Source organism: Oryzias latipes, chromosome 2 (genome assembly GCF_053564925.1).
Source record: "Oryzias latipes strain Hd-rR chromosome 2, Olatipes_Hd-rR_3.1".
NCBI lineage: Eukaryota > Metazoa > Chordata > Actinopteri > Beloniformes > Adrianichthyidae > Oryzias > Oryzias latipes.
In genome coordinates this window covers 10,948,500-10,969,276 of record NC_136238.1, presented here as the reverse complement: position 1 = coordinate 10,969,276, position 20,777 = coordinate 10,948,500, and the positions used below count along the sequence as shown (strand labels likewise).

At 39.4% G+C, this 20,777-nt stretch overlaps 2 protein-coding genes across 4 annotated transcripts in view; one reads left to right on the top strand and one right to left on the bottom strand.

Moving 5' to 3' along the window:
• Positions 1-431: 431 nt before the first annotated feature.
• Positions 432-10,825, bottom strand: sctr (secretin receptor). Of its 2 annotated transcripts, none has more exons than XM_020708790.3 (13): positions 10,687-10,825; positions 9,552-9,651; positions 9,099-9,209; positions 8,093-8,193; positions 6,322-6,431; positions 6,112-6,241; positions 4,733-4,886; positions 4,586-4,646; positions 4,440-4,509; positions 2,582-2,673; positions 2,323-2,461; positions 2,205-2,246; positions 432-1,094 (listed from the first exon to the last, which is right to left on the bottom strand). In XM_020708790.3, exons 2-13 carry the CDS (start codon positions 9,589-9,591, stop codon positions 909-911), a joined length of 1,236 nt encoding a protein of 411 aa, XP_020564449.1. In that variant the 5' UTR covers positions 9,592-9,651; positions 10,687-10,825; the 3' UTR covers positions 432-908. The 2 variants fall into 2 exon arrangements, with proteins under 2 accessions (XP_020564449.1, XP_004066628.1); XM_004066580.5 differs by lacking the exon at positions 10,687-10,825 and adding an exon at positions 9,774-9,989.
• Positions 10,755-20,777, top strand: part of cfap221 (cilia and flagella associated protein 221) — a 45,418-nt gene continuing 35,395 nt past the window's right edge. Inside the window, exons 1-7 of one of the 2 annotated variants that reach the window (XM_023965589.2) lie at positions 10,755-10,899; positions 10,985-11,085; positions 12,865-12,951; positions 13,041-13,136; positions 13,270-13,370; positions 13,490-13,593; positions 17,552-17,711. In XM_023965589.2, the coding sequence (XP_023821357.1) occupies positions 10,779-10,899; positions 10,985-11,085; positions 12,865-12,951; positions 13,041-13,136; positions 13,270-13,370; positions 13,490-13,593; positions 17,552-17,711 (770 nt within the window). In that variant the 5' untranslated portion in view covers positions 10,755-10,778. Of the gene's footprint in view, positions 10,900-10,984; positions 11,086-12,864; positions 12,952-13,022; positions 13,137-13,269; positions 13,371-13,489; positions 13,594-17,551; positions 17,712-20,777 lie in introns of both variants that reach the window. The other variant, XM_078942787.1, reaches the window with a different exon arrangement.

Sequence of the window (20,777 nt, the reverse complement as noted above, 5' to 3'; positions counted from 1 at the left end):
CTCTGCTCTAAGTGTATTTCTGACACAATCCTCTACTGGTTGATGTCCTGACCACAACAAACTTTGAAATGATCATAACAGAGAGGAATTTAGCTCCAATGGTCTCTCCTCAGGTGTCCAACAGGGTTCTGTGCTGGGGCCCCTTATCTTTTAGACTTTACACATAGTTGAGATCCAGCGTTCACCCGTTTTTCTGTTTCTGAGCTGAGGAGATACAAATGCTCCAGGTTGTTGACTCAGATGTGTCTCTGCTTGGAGACCCTGATCTTTCTTGGATTCATTTGTAGTTTTTGTTCAAAAATGAAGTCCAAAAAAAGAAAAATAAATTCTGTCAAACATTTTAAAGACCACCTAGCTTACACAAACACACACAAAACAGCCTGTGAGGATAAACAGTCATTAAAAATATGTCAAACTGATATATATTTATTTAAATCCAGTCTCCTTTTAATAATTACATTCTAAACAACATTAATAAATAGGCCGTTTAACATTCCAAAGAGATTTATAGGTTTTGTTTCGTAGTTTCTAAACTTTACACCCAGTTTTAGTTTCTTTGAATCAATAGTTGCAATCTCAGTCTGTAGATTTACCACTAACAACATAAAATATATCAACTTTATAACAGCTTCAGTACATTATCATGTCTTGTAGTTTATTTTAGTACGTGTTTGATGGTCAAGAAGCTAAAGGGAGCTAAAGCTAAGGGTTAGGAGAAGTGGAACCAAAAAGAAAATGAAATGTTTGGTAAATTAAGTCGGAAATATATTTAGTCCACCATTTAAAATCCGGAGACTTTGGTAAAACGAGGAGGCCAAAGAGACACAAAAATAAATAAGAGTTCTGTAGATTTGAAAAAAAACATCTCTGCATCCTCTCCAACCTAACTCCATCTTCTAGTTTGTAGATCACATCTCCAGAGTGTCCACAGGGAGGACGCTGCTCGCCTGGCTCCCTGGGGAGGAGGGCAGCAGGGACACCTGGGTGTTGGCAGAGCCGCTGTGGCTGATGGAGCCGTGGTGGTGCCGCGGCCGGTTCGGAAGGTGGCGGACCAGCTTCCACCTCCTCCACCGCCTCTTGAACTCCTGCTGCACCTACGGAGCCAACCAAGAGATTCCCATGCTACGTTCACACTGGTGAACCGCGTGTGACGCGCGGTCAAGAACACGCATATACAGTAGCTCATGGGGTTCACACTGAAGAAGCAGGGAGGGGCTTCTTCTTTTTTTCTCTATGGTTTACTAGCGCATGTCCGCAAAGTTGGAAGCGAATTAGTGCGAAATGGACAGGTCTCCACAAGGTCTAAATTTGGTTCTTGGGTTCTTTAACCCTTGTGCCATCTTGTGGGGTCCAGATGACCCCACCCTTACATTGCCGTGTTATCCCTACCATGACAGAGGTGGATAAATGTAATCCAGTGAAGATCACAAATCATTGAAGAAAAAAGGTTCTTGTGGCCCACTACCAATGCTAACGTGCCTCCAAGGCACATTAACATTGGGAGTGGGGTCAACTGGACCCCACAAGATAGCACAAGGATTTAGAAGGTTTCTATCCGACGAGGTGTCAACAGATTAGATATATAATAGGGAGCCTGTCCTTTTGTAGCATTCAAGGTTAAAACTGGGAATAAAACTAACAACCCGACTGGTCAAAGTTAATCTGGTCTACCTTGGTACGTGCGTTCAATGGCGGCACGTTTCGTACGTAGAGCCTGAAAAGAGTCGTGAAAATGTGCGTAGCATGGAAGACCGAAACGCTCCTTCACATGGAGTTTTTATTGAACGTGCGTTGCCGTTAACGTAGCGTCAGTAGGATGACGAACCACAGAAAGATGATTCTTTGACTCTTAAAAATTCACTTATTTTAAGGCTAAATTGGTTTTATTCACAATTGCTGTTAATTGCTGTTAATAACTGTTTTGGCATCGTTAGTGACCCAAACTCACATTGGTAGAACTTTCATTCAAAACAATTGAGAAACTTTACATCGAAACTAACAGAAAATTCGATTTTGTCGCATTGGGGGAAGCATTAGAGTTTTTTTGAGTAAATATGAGTTTAACTGTTGTCCAGCTTTTCTCAAATTTGAGCAAATCTGCTTGAAACTTTGCCAGAGAAAGCGAAAAGCCCTAATCCCACGGGATTTCAAACACAAAAGGTCATGCAGGTGAATGAACACACCTGCACGCCGGCAGCCCTTACCTCGCCGTTCATGAAGCAGTAGAGGGTCGCGACCATCAAACCCTTTAGGAGAGAAAACCCAGAGTTCAGGCGTGCGCCTCACTACTCCCACGTCACCAGACGCCGCCCCATCATTTACCTGCGTCGACGACAGAACCAGCTCGGCGAACATCTTGATCTTCGACATGGAGCTGCTGGCTTCCACGCGCAGGAACACAAACACCATGTAATGCAGGCCGAACACGGCCACCAGGAAGAACGTGGACTTGATCAGCTTCCTGACAAAAGGAAACGAAGACACCCCAACTGACAACTACGCATATGCTTCCTGGCACTTCCATGTTTATCCTCACAGCCGTGTCTCACTCATAATAGAAACGGGACGGAGCTCTACTCACTTGTACTGACTGAACTCGTTCCTCCGCGCGTCGGGCATTCGGAGTTTGCTCACCAGAACCCTCAATATGCCCAGAAAAAAGATGAGGTTCGTCTGAAATCGTGACATTTGTTTAGAAAAAACAGCTTGGCGAAAAAAAGGCTGTCGGTCGTATCTGTGCTACATTTGTACAAAGTACCAGACGTGTCTCAGAAAGTACTGAAAATACAAAAGTACTTTTTACACATCTGCTACAGCAGGAAGAGGGAAATAGGCTGAAATTCAGCAAATTCAATTCGTATAAGGATTATGCTACCTTTAGCACTTTTAGTCTGAAGTTTTCAGTTAGGCTATGGTCACAAATATAAACGCCACCGCACGACTTGGAGGCGTCTACAGAATCTTCAAGATTTCGTGCTGCCACCCCCATTTTTTGAACATGGTTGGCGTGGTCATGAATGTAGACACCGGCTGTCGGGTGTCAGGCGGAGATGACACCTTTTGTGAAATCAGGCGGCCATAGGGCGGTGGCAGCCCAATGGAGGGGGACCTGGTGACGCCTAGACATCATTAGCCGGAATTCCGGTTCTGGCTAACAGTGTCAGGGCGCCATGTGGTTCCCTGCAACCAGGTCCTCTTGGCTGGATCGCAGGTGTCCCAGGGGTATAGAAGAAGCTGGCTATTTTGCATCATTGGTCATTCGCAACTCAACTTATAGACAAAATGCAGCAGCCCAGAGCTTCAGCGCCCAAAACGAAGTTCCAGGGGGTCCAACCACAGCAGGATTCATGTGCAGGACTCACAGTGGCCAGGATCACCAGATTGTCGTCTGGTCATCTCCGGGCCCATATCAACAACCATCGTCCAGTGCCTGAGCTGCAACCGTGGTGTTTCTAACAATCAGGCGTGGAAGAGCAGCTTGCGGGCTTGAGGGTAACAGTTGGAAATCGGACGTTTTTGGGGTCCTTGCAGACCCTCCTATCAGTCAATTATCATGATGCTGCCTTCCTGACACTGAACTGCCATCGGACGACCTCCAAATGCTCCCCGGCGGTCACCAACCGATGTCAAAGAATCATCTCGTCACCGTAAAATTTTTCCTTTTTTGTAAAACCTCCGCCCGGCGTGTAAAAATGCAACTGCCGATTACAAATGCCGCAGCGTGACCACCTGCCGAATTACCTCGCTGAAGCATTTTGGGATGTGTGACCATAGTCTTAGTATTTGTCCTACACTACGTGGTCTGAAGAACACCTGCTGTACTCAAGTATACTTTAAGTGTAGTACTTGAAGTATGCTCACTGTGCTGAAACCTCAATATGCTTGCAGCCAAAAACAGCTAAACATTTATCTTTGTGAGATCAATTTCAGACTAAGTCAACTCAGACTGAGGCTAAAGCAAACGGGCTGCTGTTCACAGTGATGTTCAAAGCAAACTGGACGTGAAAGGTTTGGGAAATTGACAATAATTACCTCAACATTCAGCTGTGTTTACACTTAGTTTGCATTGTCCATCCCTTAGCAAAAAGTAGTAAACTTGATGTTTCTTTTATCAAAAATACTTACAAGAAACATACTACAGACCATGAACATGTAGTGTAGGCAATATACTACCTGAATACTTTTTCAGACTAAATTGGAACATTTGAAGTTTACTTTAAATAGATGGTATATTAAAAGTAAACAACTATTTTGCATATACTGTTAGTACACCTAAATAGACTACTTTTTGCTAGAAAAACGACAAAACATTGAGTTTCTGTACTTTTTCTTCATCCTATTAGCTAGTTTAGTACACAAGTAAAGTAGCATACAAGTGTATCTTTTTGGTTTTTTTAAACAGATGTTTAAAATAATATTTAAAGAACAAGAGTGTTTACACATATTGATAGCAGAACCGGCACTCGAAGGATCCATAAAATCCATTCGTGGCTTCCTGTTTCCCAGCAGCTGTGGACAGAGAAGAACTGGTCACTGTCACTGTCAGATCCCACCGCCTGAAATATGTCCGTTGGTAGAACCTCACCCTTCATCTTCATAAAAATACCTGGCACACGACCAGGCGACGATCACGATGAGCGGTAAGCCTGAGCAGCGCAATGAAAATGGTTACATTCAGAAAGGGGAACCTGAATGTTTTGGGTTTTTCTTTTCTGTGTGTGTGAATTATTACCCCAGCTGAGGACGATGTACCAGATCAGATGTTTCTTCAGGGAGAAGAATGAACGGCTGACTAACGTGAACAGGAAGTGACCCTCCACCAGCAGCCAGCTGTAGTTGGCCAGGATGCAGTAGTTGGAAAAGATCGGCACAAACTTACAGCCCACCTGAGGAAAGTGAAAGACACCATTAGTAGATATGCAGATAGATACTTTACTGCCCCTGTTAGGAAAGTTAGGAAGGCTGTTTTTGTTTAAATGCGTGTATTTATGATGAGTTTTCATTGCCTCACTTCCTTTAATTTGTTCTCTTTGTTCATTCTTTTAAAGAAAAAACCTCCGTAAATATCCCCCACCAAGGAGATCCACACTTTATTCCCAGAGATAACGTGTTTTGTTTCCTGAATTGAACAGATCTTCAAAACTTCAGCTAGATTTTTTTTTTTTATGTATCAGCTAATTGTGTGGAGGTATTAGCTGACAATAAACGTTTTATAACAAACTAGGAAAGGAAATCAATAGAAATCAGCGGAAATGAAAAACTTAATGTAAAATATTTAATATTTTCTTTGTATTATTATGTAAACCTGGTTCTGGTTTCCAGCTCTCCCTGCACTAAATCTGGTGTGTTCATAACCTGGTCCAAACACGCATGAGGTGCATTGCTCTAAGGCGACCAGCAGATGGCACTGGTGAGTCCTTGAAACTCCCAGGAATTAGTTTCCTTTAAAAGTTTACAAAATAGCTTTGTATTTTCTAAAGTTTCAAACTAAAGTGCATTAAATAAAAGGAATCTTTAAGTTTTGCTATTTCAAAAACAAAACAACATAATTCTAATAATGTATGTTCTTAAGTGATGTTACATTTAAGACCCACTCCAATGAAAATGGTGTTTTTTCGGATGATGGACACGCGCAAAGACGATTAAGGTTGATATTTCCTTTCTGAGTGTTTCTGCATTCAAATAGTTGTAAATCAGGAGCAGAGGAAAGAAACGCTGTTTGAAAAAGATCCTATTTGTGAAGTAGAAAACACGCTGGGAGGGCCACAAGCTTCACGCTCTGCTCCATTCTGATGCATCCGCTTGCAGACGGCTGGATCCACGTACGTCTCTGTTTTCCTGGAAGCTGACTCGGATCTGTGCGGCAGGATAGCTCCAGTGTTCCTCGCCGTTCTTGTTGCATCAGTTAGTGTGAGGTTGTGGGTGTGAGGGGCTGTAAGCCAGCCAGATAGAGAGTAAACAGAGATCTCTCAGCTATAGGAAGAGGGCAGGTTGTGCTCTCTGCCGCTCTGCAGACACCGTTTTGTTTTTTTGTGTGTGTGAACAGATCAAAAGAAGAACGGAGTGGAGACTCTAAATGGGTTTTTCTATTGTGGAAAAGAGCGTTCGTACCGGGTAGGAGTTACAGTGATAGGTGTTTTCAGAAAAGAGCAACGTGTCTCTGGCGAAGATGAAGATGGCTTTGAGGATGAAGGAGATAAACAGCTGGATGTGAATGTAGTTCCGAGTGCAGTGCAGTTTCCTGAAGAAACATTCAAAAGCGAACGATGAGTAGACAAAAAAAGAAAAGAACAAATACAACCAGAGGAATGCTTTTCTCACCTAAACAGGCACAATATGGCGATGGCGATGGCGAGGGAGATGAGGGAGAGAGCATATCCGACAGTGTAAACGGTCCTCACCGAGGAGAAATACAGATGAGTATCTGGGGACTAAACCAGAGGAAACAACTGGAAGTCTGGAAAAACACCATATTAACCACGACTAAACTGTTTGGCCCGAAGGATGCAAAAAGGTTTTGGTTTGGACTGAATTTGTTCAAAGATCAGCAGTAAATTTACAAAAAAGGACATTCTTTGATGTTTAAAAACTGAAATAATGTCAAAAAATAATGTATTATGCTGCTTCTTAACAATTTTTACCATTTTGTTGCATAAAATATGTTTATAGCTAAAGTTAAAAAATTCAGTAATTATTTAACATTTAAATAATGAGAGTTTAAACAGGAAAAGTGATGTCATAAATCACATTTGTTTAAAAAAATGACTTATTTAGGCTTTAAAAATTTAGGTTTCATTTCTTCTCTTTACTTGGCTTAATTTAACATTCAAAAATATAGTTTTTCTCAAACATTACACAATTTGGGATTTATAATTCTCTCTGCATTGTTTACATTTAGAAATCTGTGGTTTTAAAAATAATTTACTCACATTTAAAAGGAAAAACTAAAACTTTAAAAATGTGGAACTTTTGCTTTTGGGGTATTTCTTTTATATTGTATTAGCAAATGCAGAATTTTTACATTAAAAATTTTTTGAAAAATTAAAGATCACAAAATAAACAATCAGGACAATGAGATAAACTGTTAAACTATTCTGTCATCTTACATTTTAATATGAAAGACAATTTCTAATTCAATTATGATTTCAAATAATTCACTTAAAAAGGTTAAAGAGAAAATGCTCATAAATAAATTGCATTTATTTAAAATAAATCATTAAGGCATCAAACATGTTGGTTTTATTTCTTTTTATTAATTTATTTCTCTTAATTATATATTAATCACAAATTGTATAATTTGTAATCCTCTGCTTGTTTACATTTGGAAATGTAAATTTTAAATGATAGCCTAAAACTTACAAAAAAGGGGAAATTTTGGTTTTGTGTTCTTTTTTTTCTATATTCTTATCACAAATTTACAATAACGATCCAACATCCTCTTCGTTTCTTACCTTTGATGGTGTATAGTTATTAGCTAACAGCTAGCTGAATGTGCAGCATGGACTGTTAATAAAGTTTGTTCATAGTAAAGGACAGCAGAGGTCAAACTCAAAGCTTTTCTTTTTTTAATGTGGGGTTTTTGGCTCCAACTTTTTCCTGGTATTTGATCGTATCAGAACAGAGCTTGAACAACGTTGACGCTTAATTCATGAGATCTCATTTTCAGAGAAAGCTTCTTTAAAACATCTGTTGAATAGAGATTACAGCAAAACTGTTCAGGTCCCTCAGAGACATTTACGTCAGCCTGGTTGTTTGGACCGCAGTAATCCTATCAACAAATCTCTTATCAACCAGGCTGAAAAATGACCAGGTTCCCACGCTGTTCTCAGTCCAGCACAAAAAAAGATGCTTGTTACTATATTTCCTGTGCAGAGATAAACTCACAAAATCAGAATTTTATGGCATTTGACATAACGTCTAAAAACTACAAGCCTTTGGTGCTCTTTAGAGTAATGACTTCTTTTATTACAAACTGTCAATAAATGTTTCGTTTTTTTGTATTTAATTACCAGTTAGCTTCATTTTTGTCGCATTTGTTTTTAGATAAAAGGTGAGTTTTAATGTTTTAAAAAAAAGGTGAAAAGGAGCCGACCTCATTGAGAAAGTGGAGAGTGACATTGAAGACGCAGGCGTCCTCATATGGGATAAAAAGTTCTGTCCATCCGTTGGCTGTGCAGTTTCGCTGCACTTTACCTGCAAAATATACAAAAACTCCATTTGTCCCCTTTCAAATTTAATTAAAATTCAGTTCAAATATGCTAATAAGGGGGTGTTGCCACAATTTAAACAAAGCACCAGACACCATTTCTTGTGTTGAAATGTGTTGTTTGCCCTTTTAATTTAAACTTTTACTGTGTTTTTTTGTAAAAAAACACAACACAGTTTACTCGTTTTTATTTTCTATTTTCTGCATTATCAGGCATGTAAATCTGACTTTATAATCTGGGTTTTTTGTTTGCTTTTTGGCCTTTCATCCATCTATTTTCCATTTTCTTTTAAAAACTCTCCAGGCAAAGATTGACGTATAAATTACATTTTTGTTTTGGCTCCAAGTGTTGATGATGACAGAAAGCAGTGAAAGTGAATCAATAAAACATTAATCTGCTTTGGAGCAGTTTTTCCCCCAAAAGGACAAATAAAACCCCAGAGGATTCAGTTCCACAGAAAGATTATGAGTTAATGTATCAGAAACAAATGTCTTTTAAAGGGGAAAAGGGCCAAACAGTTCTGATCTTTGAGAAAGGCATCGCCACCTTAAAGAAAAACCTCCAATATGCAGATGATACGCTGCTTTATTTAAGTTATTTCTAATGTGAAATATCGTATGTTACGTAAATGCTACATAACGTACAATAAAATAAGGACCATGTCACTCTATCAGATAAGCTTCTACTACTTTTTATAATTTATTACGCCACCTATTATTGTCATCCTGCATTATGCTTTTGTTTTCCCTGGCCTCCTTGTGTAAACACACCTTTTATGGTTGACCGTGTAAACACAGAGGTGGAACATTCCTCACTTTCCTATGGAAACAGGCGAACTGCAGCCATGCGCTGTGAAATAATGCAGGTTAAACCAAAGTTTGAGCATCTCACCTTCAGAATGGAAGAACTCAGGACACAGTTTAGAGACGGTTTCGCCGAGGGGAGCAGCAGGCCAACAGGTCAAGTTGTCCCACATCCCGCTGCATTGCACGCTGATGTTTTCTTAAGAGAAAGAACGTGAAAATAACAAGTTAAACTGTTAAAATAGTAGCTTAAATACACAGACGGAAAAAGTGCATACATGGATGGAAAATATTTAATTGATAATATCAATAATGACCAAAAAAAGTTAAAAAAATATACACTATTTATCTGTAGCTTTTGTCGGTGCACTTTTCGATGTAGCCACTAGATGTCACTAAAACACTGCTTTCAAAGTTTTTCCAACCCTTAATATCAGCTTTTTTTAGATGCTAAAAAGACAGAAAATACCTTTTTTGTATATATATATATATGATTATTATTGAAAATACTTTTAAAAATCGCGTTAATGTAAAAACATACCTGTTGATTTGAGTGACTTATGAAACAGCAGATTCCTCATGCAGTCTTCCTCTTCTTTAACAAGTTTGACATTAGGATGACAGTCAAGGAAAGACTTTGCCTGCAAAAGTAACACAGAAAATACAAATAAAAAAAAGAATTTCAAAATAAAAATGAGGCCAATTCATGTTTAGATTTAGCTCTACTTAGTACCATACAGATGTAAGAAGAAACAGTTCTCACAGGGGTCAATAGCAACACTCCCAGGATCCCAACTTTTTCCATCATTTCCAAAAGGTAAAAGTTTCCTGGAGATGGGCTAATAAATCCTTAAAAAAAACTAAACACAGGCTAGATCAACCATCCTGTCCTCCGGAGGATACATGAACCATGAAAATCAAACTTGTGTGTGTCAGTAATCATCCCGTGTATCTGCAGGACAATCTCAACAACTCTGCCATAAAATTGTCTTTCATCAGATGACAAGTTCCTGTCAAGAATTTCAAAATAAAATCGTGACCCGCCGACAGCTATAAACACAACCCGTAAATATATTTTTGATTGACAAGATCTTCAAAAACACTTGTAAAAGATTGAATATATGTATTTTCTTAATAAAGAGGGTAGCTTAAAACATGTAATAGTTGTTGTGTTTCAAATATTTTGAAGGCGTACTGCACATCGTCGGGCCTTGTGGCTGGAGTGCTGACGGCAGTTTGATTGAGGGAGCGGGTAGCCAATCGCGTTCTTCCTTTGAAACGTGTTCCCGCTCTTCTTTGTCATTTGGGTCGCCATGGTAACAAGAAGACCCCCCCCTCGCCCCGTCGTGTGTCGTTCACCGGTGAATAAACAACACAACGAAATGAAGCGCTCGTGCCAGAATACAAACAGATAAATAAATAAAGCGACCGTTCATCTTTAATAAAAGTAAGTCATAAATGGAAGGTTAAAACGTTTTATGGGTAAATGTGGACAAAGTTTGTGTTTGTGAAGTCAAGTTAACTAATAGCTAAAGTCTAATTTGTTAGCCTCTATGCTAGCTATTTTTTGTTGAAATGGGTTTTCTAAGGGGGTTTTGGAGCTGAATTTTAGCTGAAAGTGCAATAAAATAATTATTAAATTTCCCCGTGAGTCAGCTAAAAGGTCTCAAAATTACCTGTTCTGTATGTAGACACCATGAGTTTTGATGCTGCAAACTTTCCCTCCTTCATCCTCCTCACAAGGAGCTGGAGTTGACCTTCCTTCAGGATGGATGTGGCTTTTTCTGGGCTCCAGATGCTCCCTGAGACCCCCAGGACAGCGAGGCCCCTGCCCCTGAGACAGCTGGTGGAGGAGAGCCGGAAAACGCCCAGGCAGCTGCTGGAATCCAGTAAAAACGCCTTGAAAAGCCTCATTTTTTTCCTCTTTTTTTTTTTCCGCCTTTCTGCCTAATTCTTGGTTCTTTGTCTTTGTAGAGACTGTTGCCAACCCAAAACGCAACAGCCAGGTCCAAGCAGAACCGCCAGAACTTCATTTCAGTGGCTTTCAGCTGAACAAACATTATCAGAAAACTCTGGTACAAAATTTATTTTTGTTAAATTTAAAGCTTTGTAAAAAAAACAAAAAAAAACGGGGGCCATTCAAATATTTCACATGCTTTTACATGTAAAACATTAAATCCAGATCTGAAAAAGATTAAAACATGAATAGATTGAGAAAGATTATATAAAAAACAATGTTTTGATGTTATAAAATAGAAATTTTTTACTTCAAGTCCAAATAAAGACCTAGAGATGACAGGATAGTTTTAATAATTTGAGCATAAATGTCCTCTAAATGGTTAATGCTTAAACGCCACACGTTAACATTTAAACCCTTATGAAATGCACATATTGTTTGTTTGCCCATTTTACATCAAATATTAATAATTTTCTCACTAAAGGATAAAAAAAATAATTCAGTAACTTCTAATCTACATTGTGAGTCATAAAGCAGCATTTCCAGAACAAGGATACACATTTATTGTTTTAAATATGATCCACTACTAACCTTGTTTTTTATTCCTTTATGTTGACTTAATCTCATTTATTTACACTCAGTTTTATTGTGTGGCACTTTTTATGTCAACAACACAAAGTACTTTACAAGTATACAAATCGACATGACCTAAAAATAGCAAACAAATGTAGCAATTAATAAGATAAAATCAAAAAATAGAATTTAACATTACAAATCGGAGTAAGTCATGTCAGAATTCGCAGACGGTGGGAATTAATTTTTGCAAACTCAATGACCCCTCCCCCTTACTCAAAAGAATTATGACATCACAGCCGGAGAAACCTTAACAAAAAATGAATGGGCCCACAATCTCTTATGGGGCTCAGAAATAAATTCAAAACACACATGTCTGAGATATTCAAAGGAAGTTTTAAAATTATTATGGGATGGCCACAGGACTTGCAGCCATTTTTCCACAATATGGCAAAAAAAAACACCTGTTTGCACAATCTTCACAAAATTTGACCTCAACTGAAGTTTCATCGTCCTTTGAGCTCAGGAAGAAGGCGCCATTTGGAATTAAAAATAAAAAAAAATCCCCGTCAGGACCAGCAAGAAATTTAAACTCCTCCACTGGATTTCCATCTACCCCCCCCCCCCCCCCCCCCCCCCCCAAGTCCTCAAGCCTCATTGGACAGCTGTTAAAAAAAAACAAAAAACGTTTTGTAGGTTTTGATCGTTGAGTGTTAGTGGCGTTCCAATGATCCTTGCATATTTTTGACCGAAAACATTGTCAAAATGTGATACATGAATCCTTAGTCCAAGCTCAACGGAACAATGTATATGAACGTGATAGGAATGTTGTGTGCGGTTAATAAAAAAAAAACACCAGTTGCCACAGAAATTAAAAAAAAAAATTACTTTTGCCAATTCTTCTAAAAATGAGATAGACCTGTTCGTCACCCCCAGGTGACCAAAAAAAATAGTATAGTTGCTATGGAGATAGAACCAAAAGAAAAGCCGCCATTTTGATAAAAGCTTTTGTCAAGTGCAGCTCTGACCAGGGGGGATGCTGGTTGACGGGGGAGAGCAGGGGTGCGTCAAGAGGGGGTTAACTACCATCGCCACTCCATGCATCCAAAGTCCACATAGAAGGGACACATCCGGAACTCAAACCAGGGCCTTCTCACGGGGGAGGTGCTAACCGCCACACCACCGTACAGCCCCTATTCAACTTCCGTTTAGGGGCAGATTTGACTGGGCTGGATAGAAACCCTGCGACCATGGAAACGGGTCCTTCAAGTGCCAACCGATGTGATCAAGGTAACCGCTTCTCCTTCTCCCCCCACCTCACCAGAAACTCATCAACGTCTCATCAGAGGCCCTGAGGATTCACATCGTTCCGACACTCACCGAGCACTTCCAGACAACTTTCACCAAAAAGGTGATTGGTTTTTGTTGTTTTTTGACTCCACTGGTGGTTAAGCGCACTCAGGGCTGCCTCTCATGACTCAGCTGTCTCTGTCTATCAAGTATCGACTCATCCCCGGGCTCGCCTACACCCTGAAGGTCGCGTTTTGTCCGGACGAGTGGCGGTACTTCTATGACTGCATCCATGTCTGCTGTGAGGTACGGTCCCGCAGTTTTCATGCACTGGGAATGATCCGCTTTACCTGAAGGAATTAGAAATGTTTGCATCAGATGTGTTTTCACTTGTGTGTTGTTTTTCTAAAAATCTTTTATGGGCATTCAACCCTCCAAGGGGGAAGAGAACCTGTTAATTCCAGTTCACGCATACCCTGTCATCGACGACCTGCACATCCCCGCCCACATCGACCTGGCAGCCGTACCGCTCGGACAGAGGTGTGTCGGGTTTGGAGATCCTCAAACGCCCAGAGTCGCATCTGTCTCTTTGTGTTCTTCACGCCTGAGCCTCCCTCCGTGCATAAAAAACGCATCTTTTTTCTCTCTTTTGTCCTCAGCGTTCAGCGTGTCATTCCTCTGAGATGCCGCTGTCCCGTCGATTTCGAGTTCCAGGTGTTGCTCATCCAGTCACACGAGGCTTTCTCCGTCCAGCCTCTCGCAGGTGCCGTTTGAACCTTCCATAAGAATGCATGATGAGAGTATGGATGTCAACAAAAGCACGAGTGTTGAGGGAATTTATTTGTGAATTGGAAGGACCTGATTAGACAAGCAGAAAGCCCGGCGCTCGCGTAAGGCTTCCTCACAACCTCTGCCCTGTGTTGTGCGTTACATAAGTCCTAATGGGGGCTGGAGTGAAGAATGCGTCTGATTTCCTCACGGTGACAAAAAGCAGCATTCCCGGTCTGGAAGGCATCAAAACAGATGCCGGAAAGGGGCTCGGGATCTGGATCACAGCTGGCGTTTTTCCTGGAACGAGACAAAGAGACACAAAGGAAGTTGTCGCCTCAGAAAAAGCCTTCCTCCTTTTAAAAGAGCAGAGCCTCACTCTCCAACGATGATCTGGAAACTTTTTTGTGGAGTAGTTTGTGTTTAGGAGGCAACCGCCTCAGAGGAACTAGAGCAGGGGTCGGAAACCCCAGACACACCTATACGCCTCTGTTTTTCATTTTCTTCAACCAAAGACATACAACAAATTATTTGAAAAAAGTACACTGTATTTTTTGCGCAATAAGCGAAACAACAAAAAAAAGTATTATTTCACCAGGCTCCTGACTACGCTAGCGCTCCGACATTCCATCAAAGTGTGCAGCTTTGCAATTGACCAAAGTCGTACCAAAACAATTGGATGGATTTTTGAGCGCCATGTACCACAAAAAAACCCCTTTGAGCCCAACGATGCGGTGCACCAGATAATGAGAGGGACTGTCTGTTTTAAAAATAATCAAATAATTAAAGTGTGCCTTAAAGTAAAAAAAAAAAAAAGTTATAAACTATTTAATATTTAAAAATAAATGACTAATGTTCTCTTGATGTTTTATTCATGCCAAAAGCGCAGTAGTCATTTATTTTGATCATAATAGTAAACATATCGTAAATACAAAGCACTTTTCTTGTTGTTTCCTTTTGGATTATTCCATGAGGGGTCGCCACAGCGGATCATCTTTCACGGATTCGATTCGGATTCCCCAAATATCATCTCCCCACTTCAGGACAAAGCCAGATTTCTTCATTTTGGTTAATTCTTGTTTCCTTTCCATGGTGTGTGTATTTGTGTGGGGCATTGTATTTAAGACAAAATAGTTGTGTAAGGTTTTGCTTTTTTGTTTTTCAAATTTAATTGTGTTTTTTACGTGAAGCACTTTGAGTGACATGAGTTGGAAAAGTGCTAAACAAATAAAGTTGGATTCGATCAAACTACCGGCAGCCAACCGGGCCATCCAGCCGCATCAGTGCCGTACTTTTCTAAGGGTGAAAAAAGATTTTGTGATGTTGTTGTTGCCCAACACGGCTCTTGATGTGTTAAAGGTTGCAGACCGCTAAACCAGAGGCACCGGCCTGTACCCAAATAGTCCCGAAAACCTCCGTCGTTTGAAAACTTTCAAACATTGATGCCTTTTGAAACGAATACAAAATGATGAATGATAAAAACAGACAAAGCCAGAAAAATAGAAAAAGAGTAAAATTGAAAGCCTTTCTAAAAAGGTAAGTCTTAACACTCTGAGTGTTTTTTATTTATTTATTATTTATGATCTGTGTCATTTTCAAGGACATCCTGTAGTTTCTGCAGAGCGGCAGTAGCTTTAGAAAACCGCCTTGGAGTTGTGGGCGGGTCTGTTGGCGCGGAGTAAACCACGCTCCCCTTCCCGTTGCTAAGAGCTCGCTAAAAGGCATGTTTCTACGTCACAAATAGGATCTTTTTCCAAACGGCATTTCTTCATCTGCTCCTGATTCACAACAATTTGAAGAAAGAAATACTCAGAAATGACATTTTAATTTCAAGTTTCTCTATTTATGTCCTCCATCATCAGAAGAATCACACAAGAACATGGAAAAATGCCCAAAACCCCGTTTTCATCAGACTTGGTCTTAAAGGTAGAGGTAACAAAATTCAATTTCTGGCAATTCGTGCTCTCCAATTAATTTATTTTGAGTTAGCTTTTTTAAATCAGTCGGGTGGTGAACAGAGAGTTTAAAATGTATTTTCTTTTATTTTGAAAAGGACAGAAATGAGTAAGTGCCACAAACGGTAATGTCATCTGCATATTATAAACTGTTGAATACAGAACAGAGAATATTGTCAAGTTCTGAGATAAAATCGACTTTTTATCTCTTAAACTTTCTCTTTAAAGACCACGTCCAATAAAAATGGTGTTTTTAACATGTTTTTGTGGTGTTTTTCTAATGATGGAGGACTTGTATAAAGAAATTAAAGCTCAGAACCTCTGAGGATTTGGCAGACAAAATAGTAAATGATACTATCAATAAAGACGTCCGCATAACCTAGTAATTATAAATGATCGTATTTGTTATGCAGAAAATATGCAAAGCTCTGTGCTCCGCTCTATTCCGATCCATCCACTTGCAGACTAATAGATCGTTTTCCTCGTCTGAGCTGGGATCTGGCTCCAAACTGTACGGCTGGATAGCTCCAATGTTGCTCGCCATTTCTGTTGCACCGCTCATGTTAAGTTGCTAGGGGCTGTAAGCTAGTGGGAGAGAGTGTAAACAGATGGGTGACGCATTGTAGGACTTGCATATGAAGCTACTCACTGATTTCTGGTGATGAAGATAGAAACGTAAAATCTGTTGTACATCATCAGCATGATGTGAGTTTGAGGTTCAGAGGCAAACAGTTTGATAAGATTTCAGAGAATTAAAAAAAAAAAAAAAATAAGCTAACAAACCATTCCAGGAAATATAAGTACATGTTCTGAGCTTATTGTGTTGTTGTTTTTTCCACATGGTCCTTCCAGCCCAGAGCCATTTTGTTCAATTGAATCTTGTGCTTCTCTCTCGGTTACTCTGATGGCTACAGAGTCTTTACAAATATAAGGTTACAGTATTATTGTTATTTAATGTCTTTCAGATTTGACCAAAGCTGCTTCAGGCCGACAGCCTACAGCTGTAAAAGCTGCTGTGAATTCATGTTCGGGTCAGACCAGGAGCACAGGAAAGCAGCCGCATTAAAAATTAAATAAAACAATGAAAAATAGTTGCAGCTTCAAATTAGCTTTTAAATATTTAAATAAACTTTGAGGAATTTGAGACACTTGAGGTTTTTTTTTAAGCAAACATCTCATAAAATGCCTTTTTTTTTAACCATTCTCCTGTTTTTTCAACTACCTTCATGGCTTTTCACAATATGTATTACTAGAACTACATTTAAGGGTAAAATCATAAAAAAAAACAATTTTAAAGCAATATTTTGAACTTGTAAAAAAAGGTTTCTACTAACTTCTATTGGCTTAACTGCAGTACTGCTGAATTAAGCCTAAATTCCCTTTTGCAGTCTATGTTTGTGGGGAAAAAACATTAAAATTTAATCTGCTTTTGAAGTTCAGCCTTTTTTTTTAGTTTTTTAGAAAAAAAAGTGTACAACTAGATGAACAAACCCTTGAGGGATTTTGGCTCAAAATTTGAATAAATGTTTTGGAAAATGTTTTTAATCAATCAAGTAACTTTATTTCTACAGCTCTTTTCATACAATCAAAATACAATCACTTTTAAAATTACATACAATCATTTCTAATTATTACATTTAAGGAACACTGACATAATTCTGGGGATAGTGGGAAACTTCTTTTTTTTAATTATTACGTAAATACTTCTCAAATAAATAAATATGTCAGGTTTTAAAAAATTTTTATGTGGAAAATCCTCAATAAATAAACACACAAACTTAACGAGTGGCTGATTAAACCCTTCATTTTGTTCTAAGTGATATAATCGATTTTTCTTTCTTTCATTTTTAGGAAAATAATCTCTATTTTAGAGAAACAAATGCAGACATTTATTATCATCCTTTAGAAACGTAAACTGAAGTAAGCATTGAAGCAGATTTTCTAATAAAACATGCTGATCATGCTGGCGCCTTTGACCGTCGATGCTTCCCTGTCCAGGTGTCATCTCAGCCAACGAGGAATCAAAGATCACCGTGACCTTCAGTCCTCGTCAGTACCGGACCTCCAGCATCACCTTCCAGCTGGTGGTGTCGCAGTTCAACACCAAGCCTTACCTGTGCACCGTCACCGGCAGCTCGGCGCCTCACTTAGGCCCGAGGTAAGGCTTAAATGCACTAGAAATATTTCTGTTTTACCAGCGCCAACATCCAGGACCAGCAGTCAATAAAAAAGCAACCAGGTGGAGATTTTTTATTACGATACTATCACTGGAAAGCAACAGTTTGTCGGAAAAAACAAGAAATCAAGAATATTTAGTATTGTAAGCTTCATTAAATTCCTACTTAATTGCTCCTAAATGTTAATTTTCCACATTTTCAGTTAAATAAATACAGATTGAAACAGTCTTAGAGCAATAATTTTGTGTAGGATCTCCTATAACAACCGTAATAATCAGGTTTCTCCTTCATTTTCCTTTAAGTGTTGAAATCAGATGCTAAAAAACTACAGTCATGAACAATAGGATTTTGCCTTTCTAGTCTGTGATTGGACTCTTTTGTGGCACATTTGTAACCTTAAGACCGTGAAAATGAAATAAAGACTAGATCCAAGAGAACACAGCAGAGAGCAACTAAAGAAATTATTGAATGTAACACCGCCAGGTTAACGAAGAGATTCACAACCAAAAAAAGAGGAAAACGGGAACAAAACAGTTCAGGCAATTCACACCAAAGCCAGAAAACATTTCTAAGCCTTTCTAAAAAGGTAAGTCTTAACACTCTGATCATCCTTTGATCTATTTTATAAGTATTCCAAGTGTTTACTTCATTTTTATGAGTAGGACTTTTTTTTTTTTTAGCCAAGATGAAAAATTCTGTCATTTTCAAGGACATACTGTAGTTTCTGCAGTGTGGCAGCATCTTTAGAAAACCGCCTCAGAGTTGTTGCCGTGGAGTAAACCCCGCTCCCCTTCCCGTTGCTAAGAGCTTGGAGCAGGAGCCTTATGGCCCGCCCAGTATTGAATGTTAAAATATGTTTCTTTTCGCTGTTTTTTTTTATCGCTAAAGGGAAACTTTTGAGGGTAGAAACTGTCAGTCGGTATCTCGTGTCAAGCTCTTCTCTTATGCTAGATACATCTTCGCAGAGGGAATGATGGGTGGGGCTACCCCGCTCAGCTCCAATGGCCACGCCCATGTAGATTATTTAGAGATTATGGAAACAGACGCTACAGATAGACAGGAAATATGGCTTTCAGGTTTTAGGATTTTGGTTAAAAATGTCATCATCATAATTAAAACACCACTGGAAACTTTTTTTTTTAAATTGTTATTGGGGAGGACTTAAAGCTGATGTTTAAAGCTGTTCCGGTCGGCAATTATGCAGGCCAAAGATCGGATTTGGCTAGCAAATGTGTTATTTTTTTTACTGTTATGTTCAAATTTGCTTTTTGTTCTCATTGCTGTTTCATGACAACATTCCCACTGTCGTTCCATCACTAAAAAGCCACGAAGTAGCAATAACTATGAAATAGAACACGGTCACACAAACATCACAACATGTGAACATTTACTGTGGGTGGAACTTGTGACAGATTCTTATTTTTGTCCCCAATGTGTCTCAACTTAGTCTCAACTCCTGGCATAGAGTTCCAGAAAGTAAAGATTAATCCAGAATCCTGTGATTTACAGGAGGAAGTTGAGAATGATGAGACTTTTTATGATTTCGCTGCCCATCAAACTTTATTTCTGAAGGAATTTACAACAGCCACCTCTGGACTGAATTTTTTTTCAGCATGTGATGTATGGGGTCAAATCAGGATCATCTTAAGTGAATGAAAAACCAGATTGTAAATATGGAAAAAAAGAAAAATTATACGTTTGAAAACTATTTTTAAACTCAAAGGTAAACTTAAAGGAAATATTGAAAATTGGAAAAATACAATTGTAAATTTGAAAATAAACCTAATTTAAACTTGGAGGAAAAGGTTGAAAATAAAAAAATGTAAATTTTATTGGAAATTGAATTAAAAAACTTAAAAGCTAAACTATTATCAAAGGGGAAAAAAAAGTTTATTTGTAACAGCTTCTGTTTTGTTATTTCAATTTTTGTTTTTTCGTTTCTCTTCCTCTTGTCTTTCTCTCCACAATTTACAGTTTCAATTCAGACTTCTTGTTTATGTGGTTAAGCCTAATTTTTCAAGCCTTTTGGCTACCAAGACATTGGCATCGAGTGATGGAGGTCATGCTGACATCTTTTTATTGGGGTTTGAGTTTCTTAAATGGTTTGGTACATAAAGAAGCTCCACAGTGTTACATCTAGTCCAGTGACGTGCGGTGAGGTTAATGGCTGGTGAGGCACTGAATCCTCTGGAGTTAATGGCTGGTGAGGCACTGAATCCTCTGGAGTTAATGGCTGGTGAGGCACTGAAACCTCTGGAGTTAATGGCTGGTGAGGCACTGAATCTTCTGGAGTTAATGGCTGGTGAGGCACTGAATCCTCTGGAGTTAATGGCTGGTGAGGCACTGAATCCTCTGGAGTTAATGGCTGGTGAGGCACTGAATCCTCTGGAGTTAATGGCTGGTGAGGCACTGAATCCTCTGGAGTTAATGGCTGGTGAGGCACTGAACATCTGGAGTTAATGGCTGGTGAGGCACTGAATCCTCTGGAGTTAATGGCTGGTGAGGCACCGAATCCTCTGGAGTTAATGGCTGGTGAGGCACTGAATCCTCTGGAGTTAATGGCTGGTGAGGCACTGAACCTCTGGAGTTAATGGCTGGTGAGGCACTGAATCCTCTGGAGTTAATGGCTGGTGAGGCACTGAATCCTCTGGAGTTAATGGCTGGTGAGGCACTGAATCCTCTGGAGTTAATGGCTGGTGAGGCACTGAATCCTCTGGAGTTAATGGCTGGTGAGGCACTGAATCCTCTGGAGTTAATGGCTGGTGAGGCACTGAATCCTCTGGAGTTAATGGCTGGTGAGGCACTGAATCCTCTGGAGTTAATGGCTGGTGAGGCACTGAATCCTCTGGAGTTAATGGCTGGTGAGGCTCTGAATCCTCTGGAGTTAATGGCTGGTGAGGCACTGAATCCTCTGGAGTTAATGGCTGGTGAGGCACTGAAACCTCTGGAGTTAATGGATGGTGAGGCACTGAATCCTCTGGAGTAAGATTTACAATTGCAAGAACTAAATATTTCACCTTTCATCCAACCACAGCTATAACAGCTTA